Source organism: Haemorhous mexicanus, chromosome 27, assembly GCF_027477595.1.
Source record: "Haemorhous mexicanus isolate bHaeMex1 chromosome 27, bHaeMex1.pri, whole genome shotgun sequence".
NCBI lineage: Eukaryota > Metazoa > Chordata > Aves > Passeriformes > Fringillidae > Haemorhous > Haemorhous mexicanus.
In genome coordinates, this window is record NC_082367.1 from 5,876,405 (window position 1) to 5,903,218 (window position 26,814).

The following is a 26,814-nucleotide window of genomic DNA, read 5'->3' on the forward strand; positions in this document are numbered from 1 at the left end:
GCGGGACGGTGTCCTTCGTGGTACAGGCTGCAATTAATTAACGGGTAATTACCAAGGGAGGTTCCTGGCCAGGGCTGGACTGCACAGCCCCACATCAGTTTGGTTGCAGCGCCACACCAATTTCCAGCCCAGGCTGTCCCACCCCATGAATCAGCGAGATTCCGTGGACTCTAAACCAAGCACAGACGGATATTCCACTGGCTCCCGGTGAGCTGGGGCTGTCCAGAAGCTGCAGGAACAGGAATAAAAAGGACTTTGTCACATCGACAGCCCAGCCCTATCAGCTCCAGAGAGGGGCTCGCAGCAGTTTTTCCTGCTCCAGATGAATTCAAGGGCATTCAAAGCTGACATTTGCGTAAAGACATCCGGTTATGCAGAACCGAGGGCAGCAAACGCCTGCAGAGACAGGAGGTTTTGTTATTAGCAGCGAGCGCTCCGTTGGTAACCATTCCATGTGGAGCCATCCCGGGCTACATTTGGGTACAAATTACAAATTACAGGGAGGCTCATCCCGGGTCACAGACGGCATTGAAGTCACTCTGTGCCACCTCGGGGGATGCCACAGCCCCGGCCTGCCCTGGGAACGGCTCTGCCGAGACGCTCAGGTGCAGCTCCACTCAGACTATTAAAAATACAGTCTGGGCTTCCAAAAGGAAAGCAAGCACTGCGAGCAAGGGCGGGAGGCGCCGAGGCATGAAAGCCGCTCTGTTGTGTGAAGCCGCATGGGGAAAATGTGATCGTGGCTCTGCTGTTCCGCTGGAAAGGCTGGAAAAAGTGCAGTTTCCTCTCTTTCTGATGTTTCACCCAGTTCTCCCGCACTTTTTTTTTGTCCGGCTCCTCAGTCTCTGACCTTAATAGTGAGGGGAAAATTAGGCTGGGGACTCAGCTGCCTCTTGGGATGGATTTTTCCCCCTGCCAGGAAAGGAGCTGTTCGTGCTGCTCTGTTGCGATGGGTTTATAAGGGGAAGTTTCTGGATTTTAAGTTTTTCCCTTGAGGGTGAGGCAGGCTGATGTCGGGGGAACACGTACCCCGGAGCTGGCAGCTCCCACAGGGCTCGGCCCCGCCAAGGCCGCTCCCAGACGTTGTCACAGAGCATGACATCAGCCGCGGGCGGTGTCTCACGGCCGGGGCGCCCGTGGCTGACACGGGGGTATCCCGGCCACCATGAGGGGACAGCGGGGACCCCCATCCCTCAGGGGACTCCGCGACCGCCATGGCCGGCGCTGCCCCTCAGAACTGTCCCCTCACGGCGGCCACGCCCCTTCATGGCGGCCACGCCCCCTCAGCGCTGCCCTGCATTGTCCCCTCAGGGAGACCCCGCCCCCTCAGCGGTGCCCCCTCACTCATTGCCCCCGCCCCCTCGCGAGGCCCCGCCCATCCCCGGCGGGCTCCAGCGCGGGGCGGGGCCGCTCTCAGTCGCGCTCAGGGCGGGTGAGGGGAGCGGAGCGGCGTCGCCGTCCCGGCTGTGGCAGCGGCGGGCGAGGCGGGGCAGGGGCTGCAGCAGCGAGAGCAATGGCGCTGTCCGTGCCGGTCAACGGGCTAAAGGAAGGCGACAAGGAGCCCGTCATCGAGCTCTTCGTCAAGGTACGGCCGAGGGGAGGCAGAGGAGGAGAGGGGAGGGGAGGTGGGGCGGGGGAGTCTCGTCCCGTCTGAGCGCCGAGCGCGCGCGCGCCGCGACCGTTGGGCGCTGCCCCCCCCCCCCCCCCCCCCCCCCACCTCCTCCGTCCGCTTTCCCGCCCGGGGGGCTCCGAGTCCCCTCACGGCTCCCTCGGGCCCCGCCGTGCGCACCCCGCTCCCCGCAGACCCCGCTCCCCGCCCGGCACGGCGGGGGAGCCCCTCGGAGCACCCCCCGACCACCCCGCGGGCGCGGGGGGCTCCGCTCGGGGCGGCTCCCGGCGCGGTGCGGGCACAAAAGCGGAGCCGAGGGCGTGTGCCCGGCGCCGGGAGGGAGTGCGGGAGCCGCGGTGAGTCAGAGCGCAGATGGAGCGGGCGATAGCGCCGGCGGACCGCAAGAAAAGTCACTTTTTTGAGGGGAAAAGTGCGGCCCGGATGCGTTTTGCTGGAAGATTCTCCGCCCGGAGCAAAGGGTGCCGCGGGTGCGGGGCAGCACCGCGGGCAGCGCTGGCACAAGGGAAGAACCGAGCGCCACAATGGATCGCCCTCGCTCGGCATTGTGTGCCCGGCCGAGCGCAGGAAGGCGGCAAAAAGGCAGCAAAAACACCAGTTACTCCTCGCTCCCCGCCCCAAAAGTCTACTTTTTATGACGGGAAGTGAATATGTAAAGGAACACCAGGTTTTTATCCGAACTAGAAGAATGGGCATGTGTTGTACTGCCCTTATCTGGCGAAGATACCATATGGTATCTCCACATGTTTTGCATTCATTTATTGCTGTATGATGCAATATTTTGCATCCTCCGGGGCTCTGGTGATGCAGCATCTTACTTTTACTTCATATCAAAAGTAACACCAATTACTCCGTGCAATCTTCTCTTTCTGTGCTTAAACGTCCTTTAATGAAAGCCTCTGCAGGAAAGTATTTACATTCTTCAGATGAAGTTTCTTCCAATTGCAGTGAGAAAATCAGAGATCTCTTCATCTGGCAACTTGGGAGTCGCTTTGTATAAAAGCAACGATGACAAACATGAAAATTTCCAGATATTTGGAAATAAGTTATTAAATATCGGTTTTATTTCTTAAATTATACCTTCTAAAAATGTTGAATTTTTCCACTTTTCATACTTCCTAATAGTAGTATCAAGAGGCACTAATGGGACCCCAGGGAGGGCATTGCAGTGAAGGATTCCAGACCTGATTTTGGTCAGAATATTTAGGCTCTTAGTACAGAGGTTAGAACGTACAACTGCAGAAATTAAGTTACAGATTACTTTGAATTATTTATAGCAGTGTATCTTTAATATAAAATGCCAATTTGTCTTCATCTGTCCTAAAGTTCGTCAGCTGATTTTTTTTTTTAAACAAATTTGAGCAGTGATTGATGGCAGAATGATTTGGGGGCAGAGGGAAATCAGCTTTGTGGGTGTGTTTAAAGAGAATATTTCATGCATGAGGAGTGGCATGGAAGAAGCTGTAAAAATAGTTTTGAGAGAGATGTGTTCATTCTGATTAAATCAGAATTGGACCAATAAACGTGTGAGATTATATGAAAGGGGGAAATCAGGAAATTTTTCTGTCCTTTTCAGTTGAAATTTCTTTATTGGCATTGGTTTAAGAAGGCTGAATTTGGGGTTATCAGTGAGGATTTTTTCCCTCAAGGAAACCTGTACCCATTGTTATGGGTGACTGTTGTACCTGAGCACTGTCTGCCCTAAGGATAAAGTTCAGGTTAAAATAAGAGGTTATTATTGCCTCCCTTGACAATCTTCAGGTGAAGGTTATTTCCTGTAAAATCCTTCAGGTAAAGAACAACCCCCAGCCCAGCAGAGAGACCAAAACAGTTGTTTCACCTGGGTGTTGCTGCCTGTCCCACTTTATTGAAGCTGTTGGGGATTATCAGGACAGCTTTTTTGTAAGGCAAATAAAATCTTGTTTTCTGACTCATTTAGATGCTCACTTCAGAAATTGCTAGGAGAATATGTTTATTGAAGAGAGCCAACAGCGTCTGTCTAAAGGAGCACTAAATTTGGATTTTAGTGATTATATTTTCCTCTGTGATTGGAATGCTCACTTGCAGTTTTTCCACGTGGTTGTGGATGCAATCTAGAAAAAAAAAATCCGAAGTTACTGAGAATTTCTCCACGTAGATAACCACTTTTCAGGTGTCTGGGATCTACCTGTGCCCTGTTAGCCCGGGAAGCTCTTCAGGCAGAGGTAGTGGAAAAAGTTCTGGACCTAACTCAGCCCAACGCCCGGCCCAGGGGCGGTGACTGCATGACCTGAGCACAAAGGATTGTAGCAGCCAGACCTGAGATGAAACAAAGATAGGGATTAAAGCTTGAGAAACAAACCTGTGAAGCAGGAGAAGGGGTCTGGCTCCGTGCCCAACCTGTGGAGTTTGAGCCTTATTAAATTGTGATCAGTAACAAAATAGGATGGGCACGGGGAGGAGCACACACACGGCTGGGTTCAGATGGGAATGACTCTGTCACTGTGTTGTCACCAGCACCTTGGTTCGATTTTTCCCACCAGACAATGTATCAATCTGCTGTAATTTGTGTTTTCATAGTCTGTGAGAACTCCGTGCAGGATTAGGGTACTTCGGTAAGAAACTGTTACAGGGGTGATTCTGTTTCTTGGTGTCACAATGAAAACTTCCAGCGCTTTTTTCATTCCAGAGCCGGTGGGCTGCCTGTGGTCTCTTTTAAACCATGTGTAAATATTTTCTGAGTCTTTTCTCTTGAGAGCTGATTAGGACAAAACCAGTGGTGTATCTGATTTCGTTTAGTTTCCTTGTGTGTTCCATGTTTTATTAACGAGGGAGGCTTCCATTGTCTAACAGGAATATTTTTATGTGCCCTAGTGGCATTTCAGAGCAGTGAAGGCTGCATTGTGGCAAATGTGCTCAGAGAAACTTGAGCTCTGGGATTGGAGTGCAGCTCAGACAGGTCACTTGGAATAATAGCTTTGCTTTAGTTGGTGGTGTGTGGAATTTTATTGTAAATAAAAAACGTGTGAGGTGACTTGGTCAAATAGGCCCAGTCACCTGTGGAAATCACAGAACAATTACAAAACTGCCTGTGCAGTTCCTGTAAGGGAGTGTGTGAGGATGGAGCTGCTGAAAGCTCAGCCCTGGGCGTTCTGGAGGGCACTTAGTGATTGCATCCTCTGCTCCTACTGAGGTGAAGACACAGAGAGTCAACAAGTTCAGTGTTAAAGGAAACAAACACCAGGCTCCACTAATGAGAAATTCAGACTTGTGTATCTGCTGGCATGGCATGGGTTGGAGCAGATGTGGGGAACGGGTGAGGAAGGGCTCCCCTCTGCACTGGGTAACGTGTGTGTACTTGTCATTAATCAGACCTTGGGTTTCTGGCAGCTCTCAGGTAAGAGGTCCTTGCGAAATGGGGCACCTGTGTTGAAAATCAGACAGAGTCTCCTATCTGTTTACCCTTGAGTTGTCTGTCAGTACAAAAGAAAAAGCTGTGATTTCCCATTTAATAAATACCCCCCTCTGAAGCACTCCCAGTGACTGTAGCAGAAGCTGGTCTCCGTTTTTGTGTATCTGAACCAAACAGAGATTTGGCAGGTGAACTGTTTGTCTTCCGGGCTCGGGGTCTGTTTTGTTCAGTGCAATGCTGGGGCCGAGGCAGGAAGGGGATGTGAGCATCTCCAGCAGATGGATTTGTGTGGATTCAGGTCTGCCTTTGTCTCACCCTGTGCTCATTCCCTTATGTAAGCTCTGCTGTGGCACTCTGCAGCCCTGTAGCTCTGTACATTGGTTTGTAACAAACCATCCCTCAGCTTCTTTGTCATCAGTTTTTGGTTTTTTTCACCCACAAAGTAGCTGTATGATTGAGAGGCACATCAGTACAAGGAAATAACAGGACTGGAGACATGCAGTGCTGCTTCTCAGAGATAGCCTTGGCAGGGTTATTGCTTGATAATCTTATTAGATAAGTCTCCTCCTTATACACCAGATCATCCTTGGAGGGTTTGATGTGACCTCAGCAGCTGAGAACCTCCTCAGCCTTTCTTTGATATGTGTTTGGTGTAGAATGTCATGTGAGGGTTATTTCTTGGGAGTGTTGTAAAGGAGCCCTTTGTAAACTGAGGTGTAACCATTTAGTTGTATCCTGTGCTCAGTGGGTATAAATCAGGCCTTTTCCTTCTCTGGCCAGCAAGCCCTAATTCCTTTAAATTCTGCCTGGGGAAGTCCTCACAGTCAGAAACATCCTCAGCTGTTTCATTTGGGTCTGGTTGGTGATGCAGGAACTGGTGCTCTTAGTACAGAGATGGTCTCAAGTGTAAATGTTAAATTTTTTTGCAAATCATTGATAAGTAAGCTTAAAACCTCCTGGCAATAATTTCCAGGGGGTTAACTCATTTCCAGATGAGTTAGCTTTCCTTCAGTCAGGAATTGCTTCTGAGTAATGGTTGTATTCCCTGGCATCCCTTCTCCCCTTCCCAATGATTAACATCAGACAGCTCTGATTGTCAGGAGAACTTCTGTTTGACTCTGCAGCTGAAATGTGTCTCAACACTCAGGCACTTTTCCTCTTTTCCCCTCAGAGGCCTCTGAAATCTGTGTGAATTCCCAGATTTCAGCTCATGGCCCTTCACAGGCTGAGGGCTGGGCTCTGTGGTGGTGCCTGTGAGTCACTCCCTCCATGGGACACATGCCATGGACACATTCCTGCAGCACAGATCCTGCTACAAAAGACAAGTCTGTCCTCAGTTTTCCCAGCTGGGATTTCTCAGGGTGTGCATCCAGGGCTGGAAGTGGAAGGGAAAAAGCCTGTGTGTCAGAGCACATGTTGTGGGGCAAACTTTGGGGCCTGGAGGCTGCTGAAAGTCAGGGATAAAGGGACACTGAGGACCCAGGGCTTGTCCTGATGGTTCTGGGTGTCAGTCTGTGACTGAGTGTGCAGTGATGAGTTCACCCAGCAGGAAAGGGCCCTGTGAACACCAGCCTTCCTGTGGAAAGGAGTAAAGAGAGTGAGATCCTCTGTAAAGAGAGTTTGTGGGGGCATAAAGATGCTTGATTGTTGGGAAGTAACGAGATATGAGAAATCCTTACATCAACTTAGGGAGTGGGTGGGAGGCCCTGCTAAGGCAGTGGGCAGCCCTGGGCCAGGATTAGCACGATGAGAAGTTGGTGATCATCCCCCTCCCAGCCTGGAGTGACTCATGGCTCTGTCTGCTGCTTCATGGCTATCCTGACCTCATCTTGGGCATGGAAAGAGTTCTTTATTCGAGGAGCAAGCCTGTCTGTCCTGGAATGGGGAGAGCAGAGTTGGTTCTCTGGACGTGGATTTTTGAAGGCTGAGTTGTCCCTTCCAGGAATCTGTATTTGGAGGAATCTAATTGGGGAATTCCTTGAACTCCAGGCTAAACAGTAAGCTGTGTACTCTGGGAAGCAACTGTTGGACTCTAAAGTTTGATTTTTTTAAAGTGTTCATTAGCTCAAATGGACAAAAAAAAAAAAAAAAAAACCCTGGACTGTTATTTTCTCACCAGTGTGTGTTCAGATTGTGTTTAAATGAAACATTTCTTGTGATGTGACAAACACAAGGCCTGCAAGATTTGTAACAGTGCCTGCACCAATCCCAGCTTCTGGCCAGGCTGGACATACCACTTAAAAATCCACAAGAAGGACTTTTAAGACTGGATAACTGTACTTGGCAGTAATTGGGTTTGTTGCCTTGTTTTGGTAGATGTTCTCTTTTCCCAGTGAACTGAGCAGTGCAGTTCTGTAAAGCCTGAGCTGGACAGTGGGGGAGAAAACAAGGTGTTTTTTTTCTGCCAGGGGAGGCACTTGGTTTGTCTAAGACTACAAAATTTAATTAAGGTCGTGGTTGGTTGCAAATAGATGGTTCATGGAAAAATAGTTTACATCTGTATCTGTTATCCATCTAATTTGATTTTTATCTTCAAAGTTCTGGGTAAATAAGCTGTAACAAACAGCTTATTGTCCTAATCAGATTTGGGGTTTTTTTTCTTGCATAGTCTTCAGTGTGGAATAATATAGTTTTAGTCTTAAAATAGATGCTAGGTGCTCCCTTGTGGTATTTAGAGTTTGTGCATATTTTAACAGTAAAAACACCCAAACCCAAATTGTTATGTTGTCTTCACAGGAGTTTCAATAGAGGTTTGACTTCAGGAGCTTTAAATCCTTTATTTAGAATATTTTTTCCTTAAAAAAATATATATAGTAGTTAATTTTTTTAAACTTGCTTTGAGTAGTTTGGGGGTTTTAATTCAGGTCAAATAGATTTGTGGCACAATCTGGATTTTTAGGGTGTTTGCTTCTGCTGAAGTGAAAAACATAAGCTAAACTGCTGTTAATGACAAACATCTTTGTGTGGGAATTCTCTGAGAGTTCAGACTTATTCCTTGTATTGTTGGCCAGACAAAGGGCAAGGAAAGGAAATGACTGAGTTCTCCCCACTGAATCTCCATATTAGGTATAAACTAAATATAGGAGTGTAATCCAGGAGTGAAGTCATATCTGTATATTTTCCCCAGAAGAGCTAATGGGATCAGTCAGTGCTACTGGGCCAGCCTCAGAGGTTTTTGGCTCTCTTGGAGCTTTACTATTTTGGCTTTGTCCTTTGGAGAGCTGCTTTTCTGAAATAAAGGAAACAGCTTTTTTTTACGTGGTTTTATCTAAAAATACAATCAAAGCAAGCCTAAGGAGGGTTCTGTGGCCTCTCAGGGTGCTGCATGAGGTGAGACACGGTGTTCTGGAGCTCAGGGAGATCAGGACACAGGTCCAGAGGAGGAACTCGGGTCCCATTTCCCAGGGGAGGGGGAATTCAGTCAGGGAGGTGCCTTTGGGTTGTGCATTGCTAGTGTTGGACAGAGAGCAGGCCTCCCCCAGTCCCTTCACTCTGAAATACAAACTCCAGCCCCACTTTTGATCTCAGATAATGTTTTCCCTCCCCAGAGCTTCTGGCCGTGCTGCTGACAGGGAACAGGTTCAGCACTGCCCTGGGTTTGGAGTGGCTGCTGAGAATTTGGGCAGTTTGTGTCTCAGTGCCCCTCCTTTGAGGGCCCTGCTGCTCCCAGCCCGGGTTGGGGCAGTGCTTTAGCTGCACATCCTGTGTTCTACCAGGCTTTGAAGGCCCAGCTGGTGCCTTCTGGGCTGGGGTTTTGACATGAAACTCCTCTGGGTTTTGCTGGCTTCAGTCCAAGTCAGCTGGGCTGGGATGACCTGGAGGAGGAGGAGGAGCAGCCCAGGGTGAGGCTGGAGCAGCTCTTGGTTGTTGTCTCTGCCCCAGCCCCTGGCTCATCTCTCTGAATGAGGTTATAAATACCACAAACTCAGCTCAGCTTTTCCTGTCCCACGGAAGTGAGGCACAGCCAGAGGTTTATTTGAAGGACTCTGAAATGCCACAGATACAGATTTGACTGGGTTCTTCTGAGCCCCAATGACAGCATTTGCAGTTCTCTCACTTTGGTGCTTCATGATTTGGTGGGGGAGGTTTGGAAATGGGTCTCTTGGGCTCTAGCCAAGGCACACACTGTACTTCAGCAAATTTAATAAGTCCAGGGAGAGAGAATCACTGTCATGAACAATTCCTGCTCTAGGTTTCTGTGCTGGAGACCCGAAGGCAGCTTTCAGGCCGTGTAAAAGAAACCTCAGCGCTGCAGAGTTAATTGTCTGCTGGCAGTTTCCTACCAGAAAATTGCAAGATTGTGTCAAGATGTTGCCCAGCACATTGGAGTCAGTGTGGCCCTGCTGGTGCTGGGGGGTTTGTTCAACACCAGCTCTCTGTTCAAGGTACTGCCACAGCAGAGATGCCAGGCCTGTGCCATTAGAGAATAATTGGATTTTCCTGTGCCAGGCCAGGAAGTGTCCTGAGTCTGTCCACAATAAAGGCAGAGTTTTGTGTTCCTGTCATTAAGCTCATTTCTTCACTGAAGAAAATGGTGATTTGTATTTAAAGCAGGTTTGAGACTCTCCATCTGATTCTCCCACGGGATGAGCATGGAATGGTTCCTGTTCTCCAAAGGACTAGAAGCACTTAATTAAATTCTGCTGAATTGTGAATTTACTTCCCTACACCACGAGGATCCCACAGCATCTTCCAAAAGCTTTTCAGTGAGAATTGGGCAGTGATGAGCAGGAGCTACAGGAAAGTGTGCAGGACTTTCTGCTAATGATTTTTCTTGGGAGCAGCATCACGGGGCTGAAAATAGCAACATCCTAAAATGGTCAGTGGCTGTTCCAGGGTGTGACACAGAGGGGACTTATCAGAAAGGTAATGACTGAAGGGGCAGCTTGGATGGGCTGGCAAACATTCCTTCCCTGCTGAAAGAGCCAGATCTCAAGTAAACACAGGCACTTGAGTTCATTATTTTGAAGTATTTTTTGAGTTTAAAGGAATTTCAGCTGAAGTGGAACTTGGGTTACAAATGGTGATGGGGTCAGGAGAGGCAGTGGTAACTCAGGCTGGTTTTGCCCTGGGTGTGTTAATGTCAGTCAACATACAGCAAATGTACACTAATTATCTTGGGCTAATTATCTTAGGGAATTCCAGGTGTCAACACTGACCTGATGCTTTTTGTTTCCCATTTCCCTATGTTTTTCTCAAAGGAATGCCTATTTAAAGTAGCAGTCATGGCCTAAGTTGTTCAGTAGAGCTAAATTTGGGCAGGGTGTGGTGGTTGTGACTTGAGAGTTTACCTTCATACAGTGTTACCAAATTAAGAATTCACTTTCAAAAGGCACTTTTGATGTCCTGAACCCTCTGCAGGATGTGCTGTTGGTTTTTCTCCCTGATTCCCACCTTTCCTGGTTTTGTTTATCGTGGCAGGGAAGTTCTTTGGGCTCTCAGCCCTGTTTTTGTGCCAACCCTGTGTTGAAATGTTCTGTTCATGTGTGCTCTGCCTGGTGGCACAAGGACAAGCTTTGCCCTGGAGGTCGTGGCCCCAGCTGTGCCCTGTCCTGGAGAGCCAGAGGTGACAGGAGGAAGTGTCCCTGTCACTCAGCCCTCCGATTAAATCTGGCTGAACAGGATGTAGTCAGGGCTGGACTCTGCCTTGCTCCCTGACCTGTTCCTCCCCTGAAAACAAACCAACTCCCTTCTCAAACTGCAGGGCTGGGAGGGTGGCAAGGAGTGCACCACTACTGCAGATAAGCTTTTCCAGCCCTGCACCTCACTGCCTTGTCACTTGTTTTGCTCTTTGAATAAGAGGAGAGCATCAATATTCATCAATATTTGAGCCGCGGGGAGCCTTTAAGGCCTGCTGAGCTTTGCAGAGTGGGTGTGAGCACAGAGCATCCCCGGGGCGGGGCTGGTCCGTCCCTGCCCGAGCACGGGGAGCAGTTGCACTAATGGCACTGTGGGGAGCATTTGTTCCATCGATTGCTGTCACTCCTTCCGCGGCTGCAATTCTTTACCTCTTATCTGAAACACCCTCAGTCAGCAGCACAATTCTGCCTGTTCAGCTTGGCAAGGTAAAGGTCCAGGGATTTGATACAGCCAGATCCCTCTGGAACATCCAACCACTCCTTTCTGTGTCCTCTGGTCCTTTATCTCAGACCTTGGAACTGCTGCAGCTTTTTCACTTGGATGGCTTTGTTAGTTCACCTTAAACCATTTCCTCTCAAAACAGTAATCCTTAAAGGATTATTATTAATTACTCACTTTTGGAATGAGCTTACTGCTCATTAAGCGTGCAAAATTGATTGTTATCTGCTGGTTTGAGGCAATGGCTTTGCATCATGCTGGGTTGCTCATGCTGTTTTCTCAGCAGGTTTGGTTTTCATTGTTAGAGCTCAAGACATATTTCAAGATTACTGAGTTCAGAATTTGAACATACCCTCTCTTTCATTTTCATTTTCCCCCCAGTCTGTTTATTGGCTGGAACATTATTCTAGACTTTGCAGAGTGCAGCTTTCCCACTTGGGGGAGTGGGGATTTCCTTGCTGCTGCAGTCACATGGCTCCAGTCGTGTCTGGTGAAAAGCATTCTGTGAGATGCTTCTAAAATGTCTTTATCCCTCTTCATCCAAACTTCTTTTACCACTTCTGGTAAAGATGTCACATCTGGGAGAAATTCCCTTGAGAGTTTTGGGTAAATTAAGAAATGGTCTTCTGGTGTTCTGCCCGTTCCTTTTGTTCTATTTTTGCAGGCAGAGACTGAGCTGGATTACATTGCTCATCAGATGCACTTTGACTTTATTATTTTTCTGCAGTTATTTGATCTAGTTTGGGAAACTTGTAGTGGGCTCCTTTTAACTGATTAATATTTGAAACAGTTTTGCAGAAGTCTTTGGGACCAAGGATTTCTAGAATTCTCAGATCTGTGCTGTAAAAGAAGGGTTTTGTGCCCTTTAATGTTTCTTTGCTTGTCTGGCTTTTTGTTGGTCTTGCAATCAACTTCAGCACTCCCTTGCTAAGGTAAATCCACTCAGGTTCTTGTGTCAGGAGTCAGGTTAATTTTTATGCAGCTGTAAAGACAAACATTTCACAATTTAAATGGATTTTTTTCCTCCCCTTAGCTTGTTCAGCCTCTCAAACAGATGTTTGATTACTTGTACTCTCTGGGGTTTTGGTTTTTTGGACAGTCTCATTTGAATGAAATCACTGCTCAGGGGAAGAGAAAGGGAGGAGGTGGCTTCCAAGCTAAGCTCACTCCTGCAGACCCTGGGATAAGCAGATTTTGGGGGTTTTGCCCTTTCCCAAGGGCTGCACTCCTGCATGGGCTGAGCTGCTGGGCTCTGGGAGTTGCCAGGAATTTCAGTGTGGCTGTGATAAACCAGGCTGGCTTCTCAATGAGCAGCTGATCTGTGTTACTGCCCTGGACCTCTCCCATTCTTGTTCGAACTTCCTTTGTGATTTAATGTTTCTTTAAAAATAGCTGTATTTGTTTTCACAGAACACTGTAGGGCAGCGTTCTGGAGGGTGTGTGCTCTGCTCTCCCTGTGCCACGTCTTACAATTAACAAGGTCCTTTTTGCCACCTCCTCAGACGTTTTTTGAATTCAATTCAGTTTGTAGAGGGTCACACACGAGTGAGAAATTCCATGTTCCTTGCTGTGTGAGAGGTGTGGCACTTTTCCTCTCTCTGGTCCTAATCCCTGCAATTGAAAACCTGGAATTCAGTGAAATTAGATATATGGTGAGGGTTTTGAGTACATATCCTTCAGTGGGAGATGGTAGAATTGGAAATTAGCCCTGATTGCAGGCAGTTTGGCATTAGTAATATTACCAATATTACTGGTAATTAAGATTTTTAGATGGGTTTTTAAAAGAATTTGAATAAAACCCCAAAGCTTCTTGGTATAGAATGACTATAACCTTGTTAAATAACAAATTACCTATGCTGAGGTTAGTGCAAAGAAGTCAACATTTAATATTAGCTTTACTCTGATGGTGAAGAGGATTAGACACTGAAGATATCCTGGAATTTTATGGCCTGAATTCAAAGACAGGGCAATGACAAGCAACAATTATTCTGTGATTAACCCCTGCATGTCAAATCATGTCAGATTTCAGAGAATTCTTCTAATGGGTAAAGTTTCGAGTTTGCTGCCAGCACAGCTCTGTTCTGGCAGAGAAAATCAGAGCCAGGAGTGAGTCCTGCAGGAGCACCCACCACAGTGGGGACCTCTGAGGAGAATCCATGGGTTGAGGGGGAATCCAGAGCTGGCTGCTCCTGAGGAGGGGCTGGAGCATCACAGACACCAAGTGGGCCTCTGGGCAAACAGTTACAGAGCAGAATTCCTTGGCTGCAGAGCACTGGAGCCAAAGTTTCTTGGCATTCTGAGTGCATTCCTTCTCCAGTGTGTGCTCAGAATAACTTGGGACTTTTTGGAGCAGAAGTGGGACAAACGTTTGCAGACAGAACAGTCTGGGCTCCCTTTGGGCTGCTGGGCTTTGAGAGTGCATCAGGGTTTGTTCATGGCACTGTTAGTGCTCCAATCCCCTCCTCTGACTGAAATAACCCAAAAAGCCTGTCCTAAAGCACAGCAGATGCTGCTGCTTGCTTGTTCACTTGGACTGTTGCACTTGTGTTGGGAGAGAAGGAAAGTGTCAGGATAAGTCAATGCATTTGACCTTTTTTAAATATGAACATTATCCTTTTTCCAGATGCTTCTAGAATTCATCCTCCTGAGCAAACACATGGCAGAGTTTAAGACAATCCATTAATAATAATAATAATAATAATAATCTGCTGCAAGTTTCACTACCCAAAGATAAAGCTGGCAATTTTAAATTGGTAATTGTGGCAGAATAACAACTTCCTTTCTCTGTCAAGTCTTCATTAATGACACTAATAAAGGTTTGAAGGAAACTGGCTGTATCTGCAGCCAGGGCTTTGGGAGCTCTGACAGGAGGGACACTTGCAGGAATGAGTCCATTAGCTATAAGAACAGTAATTAATTTAAAACTCCTCAGCAGCTGTTAAAGAGACTCAGCTTTATCTGCAAAGGCCCCATGACTTCACAAAACCCAAACCAGCTTTCTGAATTTAAGACAGTTTCACTGAAAAACTTTCTCTTTTCCTGGCCTTTGAAAATCCTGCTGTTACTCTTCTTAACTTTCAAAGTCTTTCTGAATTCTCCTCACTGTGGTGATGAAAGAATTGGCCAGGCTTTGAGAATTGCATGGATGAAAATCACTCTTGGAAGGACTCTAATAATAACAATAATAAGCAAAATCCATTGAAACTCATCTGATATAAAGTACACGTCAGGATAATCTGACATATTTGGCTGCTTTAAGTACTGAACCAGTTCTCAGAGGATTGAATTTTATAACAAAGGTTTCCAGTGCCTCATTCTAGCCCAGAAAAACCTCAAATTTTCCAACTCAGCAATGCATCCTTCATTGTCAGGGCGATGATGAGATGGGTGCTATCACTGGGAGCTCACTGCTGCTTTCCAATGGGCCTTTGTGGGGCTGGGACAAAGACTGATTGATAAATTGCCTATCAAAAGTGCCTTTGGGCTATTATTTAATTGTCAGTGAAGTCTCTATGTACTCACAGTTATGTCTTTCCTCACAACACCTGCATACAATCCATTCTCAGTTCCTGGCTGCTCTTGGCTCCCTGGAGCACTGCACAGGGAGAGATAGAGGCACTGAACTGGGGAGATGGCTCCAATGAATTAGCCATGCCTTGGAGAAGAAAGAAGAAGGAATAATGAAGAGCAAGGAGCAGCATTGCCATTGGAAAGCTGCCATCAGAAGGTGTGGCTGCTCAGAGGAGGATGTTCAGCTGCCAAGGGCACTGCAGCCCTGGCAGTGTCACAGATAACTGAAATATTGCTCTGTACATTGTCTGAGCAGCTGGAGGACATGACAAGTAAAAACTTGACAAATGTGTTAATTTCAGTTGTGCTGAGTGTGTGTTTAACTGAAGCTGTTCCAGTGGCTGTGAGATGAGCAGAGGGCACAGCCCTGCCCACATTAATGGGTGCTCTGTTCTGTCCTGCAGGCTGGCAGTGATGGTGAGAGCATAGGAAACTGCCCCTTCTCCCAGAGGCTCTTCATGATCCTGTGGCTGAAGGGAGTCGTGTTCAGTGTCACAACAGTGGACCTGAAGAGGTAAGAAATATCTGGTTTATTGGGCCAGCAAGAGTGCAGCACCCTTGGTGGAACAAAGCTTTGGCCAGAGCTTTTGTGGCTCACAGGCTGGTTTTGTGAAATTAAATCTGTCCTAATAATTGACTGAGGCAACCTGGATGTAAAATGGGACATTCATTGGTGGTTTAACCAAAAATAATGGTAAGTTCTCTTGAGTTTGTTCAGTGATGCTGTTCTGTAAAACTCACACAAAGCCTTTTGTAACTGAACATTGACTCTTCCTTTCCTGACTTCACACCAAGATGCCCCAAGTGGGGACAGATGGATATTTTTAGTCAACCACCCTCTGGTCAATTCTCCAGTGATGGATAATTGTCACAAACAATGTGCAGCCTCCTCCTTTTCTTAATGTTTTAAGATAATTTTGGTTATTGTGCAATAATAATGAGAATACCTGCCCAGGAGGTAAATCCAAGTGAAATGGGAAGGAATAAAATGCAGAATATTCTGCCTTTGTTCAGTGTCAGCCAGATAAGTCATGATGCTGTCACCTAAAGTGCAGCTGCTCCTCTATGAAATGAGTACCCTGGTGGCTAAAAGCAGTGAGGAGTGAATCCAGGAGTCTTAATTTCCTCAGGCTGGGCATTCGTTTTTATGGAAGTGCTAAATTCAGCAGGGGCCTTGTGTTTGCTTTGGGTGTGAAGTCATGTTTTCCCAGCACTGATGGAAACTCTGTTGGTCACAGCTCTGCAGAGGGGAGGCTGCCAGTGCCTCCAAACCTGAATTTCAGGAATAAAGCCAACAGAAACACTGCTCTGCACTGAGCTTAGAAGGGAGAAATCACCCTGCTGGACTTAACCTGCAGGGATTGTTGTGAGGGAGGTGACTTGCTTGGGTTTTAAAAATCACTGAAGTTGCTGCTTCAGTGCTGGCAAGGAGTGTTAAAGGCTTCCATGTGTGGTGAGGGGCAGAAAGCAGCTTTTGTCAGCTCTGGGTGCATTTGGAGCTGCTCAAAGAGCTTTTCTGGCCTCTGTGGGATTTCCCTGCACATGCTGGTGCTGCCAGCCCCATAAACCAAACGTGTCACATCTTCCACCAAGCCCTGCCTGTGCTTTCTGCAGGCTCAGGAGCAGAACTGGGCCTTGTGGGCTCTTGGTAATTTGGGATTTCCTTTTCCTTTCATGATGGGGTTGTTTAACCACCTACTGCAGTTTCTGGGGTGGGCAGAGATATTTTAGGTTTGAAAGGCTTTTTACTGCTGAGCCAGTTTAGATATCATTAAAATGCCAAATATTCCTGATGAATTGGCTTGATTTTGTGTCCCCTTGGCAACTTGGAGTTAATTGGATGGGGGAATGGGATGTAAGACTAACTTTTAGCCTATAAATTGGTTGCAGATGTTTAAAGTTGACCTTCCTTACACAAGGAAAGCTTTCTTTCAGGTTTTTGGTTTTGGTTTTGTTTTTTTTTTTTCTGTTGAGGAGAGGAAAACACAAAATAAGTGCAAAATGAAAGATCTGCAGGGGAATGGGTCAAATAAACCACCTTTGTGTTGTGCTCTGAAGGGCTTCTCTGGGAAAGGAAACAAAGGACCACTGAAGCTCATTGAGGCTGGAATAGATACTGACACAAATTTAATTCCTTTTAGACTTTATTTAGATGTCTTAAATACAACTTTCACACTGTGGACTGATCAGTACCCAGTGGCAGAGCAGTGCAGCTTGCAGAACATCACATCAGCTAAGTGCTGAATAGGAAATGTTTGATATCACGTGGGGCTGTTTCCCCTTGTTATCACTGCCAGGATGATAACAGATGTTAGGTGGTGCCTTAAGATTGCCACAAGAAACTGCTTTTGTGAGCACATGACTCAAGCCAATTACCTCCTCTGCTCTTTTTGAGTTTGTGTCTAACAGGAACAGAGCAGAGCAGGAATTGTTTTAAACAACTGAATTTTTTTTGTTGGCCAAAACCAGGAAAAAGGAAAAAAGGCTTTGCTTGCCTCTGCCTCATAATGTCAGAGCTGCACAAGAGCAAGGCCAGCTCTGTCTGTTTGTGAGCCTGAAAAGGTCATGGTTGGGAACAAAAGTTCACCAGTGAGGGACATGGGACACAGGAAAATCTGAGCCTGCTTGGCCTGCCTCTGCCGTGTGCTTCCCTGCAGAGCTGCCCCGAGCTAACAAAGGCACATTCTGCAGTGCTCAGCTCTGCCCTCCACACACAAAATGTGCACACAGGCAAAGGAGGAGGGCAGTCCCACCCTCTGCAAGGAGTCAGGCATTTCTTCCATCTCTTGGGGCACACAGAGGCTTCATTCTTCCCTTCTGGGCAGCAGCATTTTAGTGCCCAGAGCTCTGGCTGGTTCTGGAGGCCAGAGCAGAGCTGACTGCACAAACCATTTGTTGGGCTTGGAGCAGCACTCAGGGCCAGCTTGCCTTCAGCTGAGGGCTGAAATCCTGCTTGAAGCATCTTCATTTGGAGTTTTTGCAGTTCCTTTGACAGGCAAAGCTTAAATAACAATATGGAATATTCAAATTACATCTTAAAGACCACCCAGAGGTGAATCCAACTTCAGCAGAGGGAAATACTGCTGGGAACTGGGGTTTTAGTGCTGACTTTTCCCCATGTTACTCTTCAGATCTTCACTGCAGTAGTTGTGTAATTTATATATATATATGTTACATTTGGGGGCTGGAATTTGTCTGCCCTACAATAAATTATTTGCATGCTAATTACTGTTCTGGTTTGTGGCAAAGCCATGAGGTGTTTACCCCTTGACTCTGAGGGTAGTGGTGGCCAGATAATGAATGTGGCCCTGCCTCCAAAACCCCTGGTAAACTTTGGGGTAGGCACAAACCATCTTGCAATTATTTGCAGTGGTTACAGAAGGGTTTTTTCTTTGGGTTTGGTTTGTTTTTTTAAGCTCTCCAGCTTTATCTGAAGGAAAACATCACTGTTACAGTAATTGCCTTCTTGTTTGACTGTTGGGGGAATTTGTACTCTGAGCCTTTTGAGGCTGTTCCTGTGTGCTTGTGCTCCAAGGGCTGTGCTAGAGCAGGGCTTGCTTGGGATCTCCTGGCAGGAGCAGCAAACTGAAGTCAAAGCCTGAGCTGGGCTGGGGGATCTTCATCTCTGCTTCCTTTCTCTTGAAAGATCCAGGTGGTCTGACTGGATGGATAAAGCACTCTGGTTCTTTGGAAAACTTTTTTGGGCAGTTCTAATCTGTTTCTGAGCTAAAGCTTGCCTTTGATAGTATTCCTGCAGATCCTGTGGTCTTGTCCCTGTTTGTTTTTCAAATAACATTCCTTTTGAGGAATTTTATCTGGCCAACATGGGGAACTGGAAGGGAGCCACGATGACTTCCTGTAATTGTTGGGAGTTACAAAGCTGTATTTAAATGAAGTGTAAAGCTACTTAAAGCATTACCCAATGACAGACTTTAAATCCTAAAAGTGAGAGAGAGGTGGCAACTCTTAGTGAGAAATAACTTCTCAGAAGCTTAAAAATTGAAAAGAGCTAAATTCTTGTATTCACAAGGTCTCCATCCCCTGGCTTAAAGCAGGGAAAAGTATGAAAATCACTTTTTTCTTTACAAGTAAGGACACCTTGGCTCTAGAAAAGGGGCAGCAGTGGGCAGGACATGAAATTCTGGCAGGGTTCTTAGTTTTGTAAGAAATAGAAAACGAGGTAGACTTGTAGGCTCAGCTCAGAGTCCAGCTGCTCTCAGTCCCTGCAGGCCTGGGGCTGTGCATGGCACCAGTTCAGTTTCCCTCTCTGGCAGTGTCAGGAGGATTTCCTGAAGTTCAGTTGCAGTTTCCAGTAAATCCAGTTCCTGCATGCCTGGAGCTGCCTCAGTGGCCATGCTGGACAGGGCTCAGGCCCAGCTCAGGGTTATGGCCCAGTCTGGATTTGCTCAAACAGGAACCCAGGGGCAGCTTTACCTTGGCAGAGCTTTCAGCTGGGCCAGCCTTTGTTGTTGCTGGGCCAGGCTGCCTGAGGGAAATGTTAGAAATAGAGCTGGAAATGGCTGAGTGTTTCAGCTTTTTGCTGTTTCTCTCAGGAATAATCCCAGTGTGGGATTCCTCTCCCAGGTGTGCTGATCTTGTTTGAAAATACCTTTTTCACTGGGGGAAACTGAAGCATAATTTTAACCACGATGTTCAAGCATCTGTCAGCCTGCCTGGAACCAACCTCCCTGGGCTCATAATAAATGCTTTGTACACTGGGCTGGGGCAGAGCTGCTTCTTTCCAGAGGGGGGAGGATTAGCACAGATTATGCTATATATAAACTGCTCTGTAGGGCTGGGGAAAGAGGGAGAGTGTGAGGTGTGTCTATAGGTATCCCTCTTCTAGTCTACATTGTATGAGTTGAGAATAAACACAGCCAGAGGTAGGAGGAAATTGTTTCTAACTGGTTTAAATCAATTTTTAGCAAGTGTATTCAAAATATTTAATTGTTAACTCACTTTTTAGAAAGAAAACTGGTGGTGTCTGTTTAAAACTGAGGATGTGGAAACCTCAGCAGTGTGTTTGTGGTCATAGCAATGAAATTTTGTCCCCTGCTTACTCTTCATGGGTTTGCATCTCACCCCAGGAAACCAGCAGACCTTCAGAATCTGGCTCCAGGCACTCACCCCCCCTTCATCACATACAATGGGGAAGTGAGAACAGATGTGAACAAGATTGAAGAGTTCCTGGAAGATGTTCTGGCCCCACCCAAGTAAGTGTTAAACTGATGGTTTGTCACCTCACACAGGCACAGCTCTCACAGGGGATTTCTGCCCCAAGATGTTCTTCAGCATCAATAAACTGAAAACATGGAATAGTTCTTGCTTGTCGTACCTTCCTCCCCTCAGCTCCCTCATCTTTAGATCAAAACCTGTGTTCTCTGTAAGATTATTGTTAAATTATCCTTTGTATACCCAGTCATCCTTTCTGCACTGTCAGACTCTCCCTTTTGGTGACAGGCACCTTTGTGCCCAAATAATGCAAATGAAGATGAGTCTGCTGTGCAAAACTTAGTCCTAAACTGTAGTGAGAACTTGTTTTAATGTGTTCAGACTTTCTCCAGACTCTTGGCTTTCTGCTCTTCAGCTGGCAGGCAGATCCAGATGCTGCCTTTAACAGACTGAACTGTTTTGTCTTTTCAGCATGGCAAAACTTCAGACTCTTGTTAAGAGCTGTGGAGTCCATCATTCTCTGATGCTAATTGAAAAGGAAAACCCTGTATTTTGCCTCCAGATGAGTGATGTGCCCCTTGGCAGCACTGGATTGGGGGAGCTCTGGGTGCCCCTGGGCTCCTCAGACTCTGCTTGTACCAAATGTCTCGTTCAGAAAGCAGCAATGTGCTTCTTTCCCTCTGGAAAGTGCTGGGTTCAAAAACCTCAGTGTGTGATCCTACACTTAGGAGCCAGTCTGGAAAAGGATAAATCAGTACCAAAGTGCCATTTTGTGCTAATTAACAGATGATGAGCTCCATTCTGCTAAATGTGCTGTAGATCTGCTCCTTGCTGCTTTTCAGGTACCTGAAACTCTCACCAAAGCATCCAGAATCCAACACTGCTGGAATGGATATATTTGCCAAATTTTCTGCTTTTATCAAGAACTCCAGACCAGAAGCTAATGAAGGTGGGTCACTGGGGACAGTGCACTCCTGCTTTCACTCTCTTGTGTTTTTCAGAGCAGCTTTGTGGGAAGTCTCTCCCTAACAGATTTAGCTGCAAGTTGGTGGACACTTGAGAGTCTCATGAATCAAAATTTTATTTAAATTTAATGTTAGAGATTTCAACATTTGAAAGAGATCTTCAGTTCAATCAGAATTTCAGTGGGGTGTGCATGGTTTGTAAATATCCCTGGCACTGGATTTTCTTTGTGCAGCAGCCACTCCAAACCCTTGAATGAAGGATAAAGAGTTTGTGTCATGCCCCAGTGGTTGAATTTCTGTGCATCTGCTGCTCTTCTTTCACCTCTCTAGGACTGAGGGCTCCCATTCAGAGTTCTGAGCTAAGCTTAGTTTGTGTCACTTCCATTAAAGGATTAAACCTTTCTGTGTGGAGGGAAAACAGGAGATTTCACACGAGGGATCAATAAGTGGTAATGAACTCACAGCTGGGCCTTGAAGTAGTTCAGTACAAATCAATTTTGTCCTCAAAGTACTTAGAGGGAAAACCAAACTCAGGGAATCGGGGTTCCTTTCTGCTGCATTTCAAAGGGAGAGATGCAAAATATTTGTAAACAGTTGGGAAATAAACGGGGATTTTATGGGGTGTGCTGCCCTCTGCTGCTGCATTCCATAAACCTGCTCTTCCATTCCAAATCCTGCTGTGCTCCTGCATCAGCCTGGGTGCTCTGGGTTGGTCAGGGCTGTTTGCTGAGCATGTGACATTAAACAGATTATGTTTAAATGTATATAAACCCCAGCATAGCTTAATTCTAATCAGTTTAAGCCAGTTAGGCACAGTCTTAAGAAACTGACATAAGCCACTTTTTAAACCAAAAATAAACCCTTGTGGGCAGTCTTACAGTATTTTAAATTAGTGCAAACTCCTGTATTAGCCAGCTTTTAAATAACCTGCATTTGTGGGATATTTAAAGAGATTCTGGTCCAGTTTCAGTGTTCTGGTGAGCACAGAGACACAAAAACTGACCAAGGGTTACAGATCCTTCAGGGTAGCACAGGCACGTGGGGTTTGTATTTCAGATCTGGTACCAGTGTCTCAGTTCAATATTTGTTTTGAATCATGCTTTCCTGTGCAGCCTTAGAACGTGGCCTCTTGAAAACCCTGCAGAAGCTGGATGAGTACCTGAACTCCCCCCTGCCCGACGAGATCGATGAGAACAGCCTGGAGGATGTCACCGTCTCCACCCGCAAGTTCCTGGATGGCAACGAGATGACCTTGGCTGACTGCAACCTGCTGCCCAAACTGCACATTGTCAAGGTCAAACCTGGGGGGCTGCAAGGGAAAATGCAGGAGAAAATATCTGTGCTTTGTGGCATTCCTGAGCCCAGCTAATTGCAGCTGTCTGTAAGCTTAACTGCACAGTTTGTGCAAGGTTTGAGGCACTCAGAGGCCTCTGAGCAGTGGAGTTTAGTGCAGCAGAGAGCCAAACCCCATTTCCCTGCACTGACCTCGTGCTCTCAGGGAGCTGCAGAGCTCACAAGGAGGAGGAGGGTGAAGATCAGGTGAGCAGGTAATGGCTGAAGGGGGTGTCTGCTCACTTGTGCAGAAAAAGTTAATGACACAGTGGGAAATAAAGGGATTGGATAAATAGCCAAGTTGGAATCTTGTGAGAGGCAGCCTGGGACAACCACAGGAGTGCCAGTGTGCCCACATCAGTGTGGTTTGGTTCCTCCCCCTGCCTGCAGTGCTCTGTGTCAGTTCTGTACTGCAGATGGAGCCACAGGCTCAGTTTCTGGCTGCCTGCAGAAGAGTTCCCCTGGGTGAGGACAGCCCCAGGGGAGCGAGGCAGGAGCAGCCCTGAGGAACAGCCAGGGCATCCCTCAGAACAGCCTCTGGAGACTGCAGGAGTCATCCCAAGTGTCCAAGCTGGAAGGATGACTTCACAGGAGAGTGGCCAGGGCTGGCAAAGTGTTTGAAGTGAAGGATGTACATTCCTAACGTAATTCTGTCGTTCCAGGTGGTGGCCAAAAAATACCGCAACTTTGAGATTCCCAAGGAGATGACAGGGATCTGGAGATACCTGACAAATGCTTACAGCAGGGATGAGTTCACCAACACCTGTCCTGGAGACAAGGAGATTGAAATAGCTTACAGTGACGTAGCCAAGAGACTCACCAAGTAAGCAGCACTTGCAAAGGATGAGGTCCTGCGTATCCCATAACAATGCTTCTAACAGACTGCTCTTTTCATATCAATAGCAATTGGTTTTTGCATGAACTCGCAGTTACTCCAAGTCACGTGGATAGACCAGGTACAGTAATTACCTAAAGTTTGCAGACTTAATGACAGGCTTGTTTTTCCTGACCTCCTCTCACAGCCTTTGAACACGGTCGATGCAGTCGTGTTCCTGTTGCACTGGGGTGACTCTGGATTCTTCAGTGTGAAGGGTTGGCTCGCCCCTGCTGCTTTTCTCTGTAAACATTTGGTCCATGATTTGTCCAGGAATTGGTTTAGGATCCTGTCTCACTGTATGGTACAAGGAATATTTATGTATTTTGGAATTTATTGCTTTTCCAGAAGGTCTGTACACACCTGTCATACCTGTGACACGTTGAACTGTACCTGCTTGTCTATCCTATTTACATAGAGAAGGGAACTTAGTATCCAAAAGAGCCATTTGCAAAATATTTGGCAATGTTTTGTTGGTTTGTTTTGTTGTATTTTTATAAAATCTCTTGGATTGGAAGTCACGGTAATGGTTGAGAATGGACTCAATGTGAACCTTGGATTTGAATGACCTCAGCATCAGGGAAGTTTGAATCCAGGCTTGAGAGCTGGGGCAGGAAGCTCAAAGCTCAGAGTTGATGTTTATTTTGTCTTCAAGAGCTTGAGGAGATTTAAACACCTGCATTGTATCAATTTTGAGTTGCAGCAAACAAATAATTGTAGGATTTTCCATCAGGAAACAGCAGAGTTGGAAGCTGCCCTCTGTTCACCTTAAGAATTGCAAGTGGCTTTCCTTTTGGTAGTTAAGAGCCTTTTTGTTTTGTATAGGTATTTTTGGTGATTTTTACTTAAAAATCTGTTCTGTCATAGCCCAAATCCATGGAAACTGTAGTGTCCTAACTCTGGGTGGGGAATAGCAGTGCAATGATTAGTGATGCAAAATGGACTGAGAGCCATGAAATGGGAACTTTTTCATGCCCTTTCTTCCCTGAAGAAAGCTAAAGTGACCTTTAAAAAAGAACATTTGCCTTAAATGATAGTAGGGTGTTTCTTTTCCTGAATGGAAATCTGGGAATTTTGTAAAGAAATGGTGGTGGAATCCAGTCCTTTCCATTGAACTTATCCCAATTGTTTCTGTGCACCTGGACTGCAGTTTTGCATACTCATAATCATTGCACTACTATACTTAAATCTTTTTACAGCAACACTGAGGAATAGCACTACGATTTTTTTAAAAGCAATTTTCAAATGTTTCTAAACCAGGGAATAGTTTTCTTGTTTAAAATTAATGGTTTTGATGCATGAAATAAACTGCTAGGTTATTTTTAAAAGACCATCATAAACAACTCCAAAGAATGCTAGACTTATATGCCTATTTTTTTGTAAAGATACTTTTATATTTAACTGATTTTAGAAGCTGGAAAGTGCTATTCCTGCTAGGTTGTTCTTGGAATATTTAACATTCTGCAATAACGTGGAAATGCTCACACAAACACTTTTATACACTAATTTTTTTCTTTTTTTTTTCTTTTCTTTTTTTTTTTTGGTAAAGCACTGGCTTTCTGAAACCAGCCTGATTTTTCTAAGCATCCTGCTTTTACTACTTTATGTACCCGTGGAGTTAGTTGGACATAGAAGAGGTAGAGAACCAGATCCATATTTGTATCCCTGGCTTGTGGTGCCTTGCCTTGCCTTCCTAGAGCTAGAATTCCAATATAAAGGCACTTAGCAATCCTGTCACATCTCTTTCAAAGGCAACTCTCTTAGATACACTGAACCCTGTTCAAACTCTCTTAGATACACTTGGCCCCTGTTCTGATTTGTTTCAGGAATGTTTGGGCACAGAGGGGAATCCTGGGGGGTGCCCTGGTGAGGAGAACCTTGGCTGTAGCCCTTGATCAGTTACTGTAGTGCCACGTTCCCCTCCTGAATAAAGTTCCTCAGCCATAAGAATCCTCTGTAGGGCTTCAGTCTCTGCTACAACGTGACATCTAGAAAGAGGAATGACTTTTTTCTTTAGATAACAGCATTTTTAATGACACATAGGGTGAAAAAAACCCCAAACCCAACCCTCCTTGGTTTGGTGCTCTTGGCCACCACAGAGTTCACAGGGCTGTAGGAAGCACGTGATTGTGGGCACATCTTTGTGAAGTTTTTAGCTCTCCTTTCAAAAACAGGTCAGGATGGCCCTTGGAAGTTGTGTTGATGGGGTTGTGGAGTCAGGCTGTGCTCCCTTTCCCAGGGAATTATCCCTGGAGTGCAGAGAGCAGGGCACCCACAGCCAGGAGCTCCCGGGGTGCTGCAAGCAACCCCCACCTCCTTAAGCCATCATCCATCCCCTGTGCTGTTCAGAGCCCTTCCAAGCATTGCCCTCCTCCCTCAGGGGTTTGGTTGTGTCTGAGAGCTTGCAAACAGAGCTCAGGCTGGCTGTGAGCAGTGGGCTCCTCATCTCACACAGAGCAGCCTTTCCCTTGGAGGTGGAGCTCCAGTGAGCTCCAGCTTGGCCTGGTAACTGTCCTGGGTGTCTCTCAGGCTTCCTGCTGCAGTTTTGTTGTGGCAGGAGCTGCCCAGCCCCTCCTGGCTCGGGGAGGGAGCAGGAATCTGGTGGAGAGGAGCAGCTCCAGCTCCGTAGGTGATCCCTGCAGAGCAGGGGAACGGCAGCGTCTGCTGTGGGCAGAGCACTTTCATCTGGCCCCAATCACCAGCTCCACACTAATTAAAAAAGCCCTTTCATAACTATGTAAATTCTTGACTTCTGTCAACTTGTTTACAATCTGATCTTTAAATGCATTTTTAATTTCATCAAACAGCAATTAATCTACCCCCTGTTTAAATTTAAAATGCTGCTTCTAGCCCCTTCTCCAATTTAAAAACAGCAGTTACCCTTTCAAGTAGGCATTCCAGTTTGCAAGTTGGTTGCATGTATTAGCATGCTGAATAACTTACTTTATTCTCAAGCTGAAATATGCTTAAATTCACATTAAAACAGGTGACTTGTGTATTTCCTGAACACAAGGGGAAAATCCATCACCTGCACCCTGTTTTTGTGTGGGAGAACAGATTATCCTAGGTGCATTTTTATTTTATTTTTTTCCCCTTAACAAAGCTTCCCTTCTTGAGGAGATCCCTGCTGTGGAAAGGCTGCCTGTGGAACAAGAGGTGTGTGGGACTTGTGGAGCAATTCCAGCCTGTCCATCCCTTCCCTGCATGTCCCACAGGGCAGCCCCAGCTTGCAGCTTTGCATTTTCCCATAAAATCGGTGTTTTCTCCACACTGGGCCTGTCCAAACTGATCCAGAGCTGCTTGCAGCTCCGTGATAAGGAGAGAGATGTAATCAAATTTTTATGCTAAAGCAGCAAATTAGCATTTGGTATCAAAGGAGCACAGACAGGAGTAAATGGGAGCTGCTGGAGCCAAACCCACTGATGCCTATCGGGGTGCAGAACAAAAAGTGGTGAAGTGCAGCCAACTCTGCTGCTCTCCCTTTGCCACTCAGAACCATCTGAAGCCATCCAGTGAATATTTTTCAGGAGAAGGCTGTAACCCAAGTGAGAAATGCTCCATCTGCCTCAGAAGCTGTGCCACCAACTCCTGAGTTTGGTTTCTGGAGGGGTGGGAGCAGGATGAGGGGATGGAGACTCCCAAGACAGGACATCAAGGGTTGGAGCGTGGTTTGCAGAAATACTTGAAGAGTTGATACAATTTGTTGTAGTTTGCTTATGTCTTTCACTTTCTGGAACATCTTTTACAGATATACCAGTATACTGCTGGCAGCTATTGTTAAATAAAATTATATTTTCACTACCAA

The 26,814-nt window shown here is 46.3% G+C and overlaps 1 protein-coding gene across 1 annotated transcript; it reads left to right on the plus strand.

Moving 5' to 3' along the window:
- Nucleotides 1–1,422: 1,422 nt before the first annotated feature.
- CLIC4 (chloride intracellular channel 4) lies at nucleotides 1,423–26,814 on the plus strand. Its single transcript, XM_059868840.1, has 6 exons — nucleotides 1,423–1,585; nucleotides 15,071–15,180; nucleotides 19,754–19,879; nucleotides 20,681–20,787; nucleotides 21,916–22,097; nucleotides 22,798–26,814. The coding sequence occupies exons 1-6, from the start codon at nucleotides 1,514–1,516 to the stop codon at nucleotides 22,960–22,962; spliced, it is 762 nt and encodes a 253-aa protein (XP_059724823.1). The 5' UTR covers nucleotides 1,423–1,513; the 3' UTR covers nucleotides 22,963–26,814.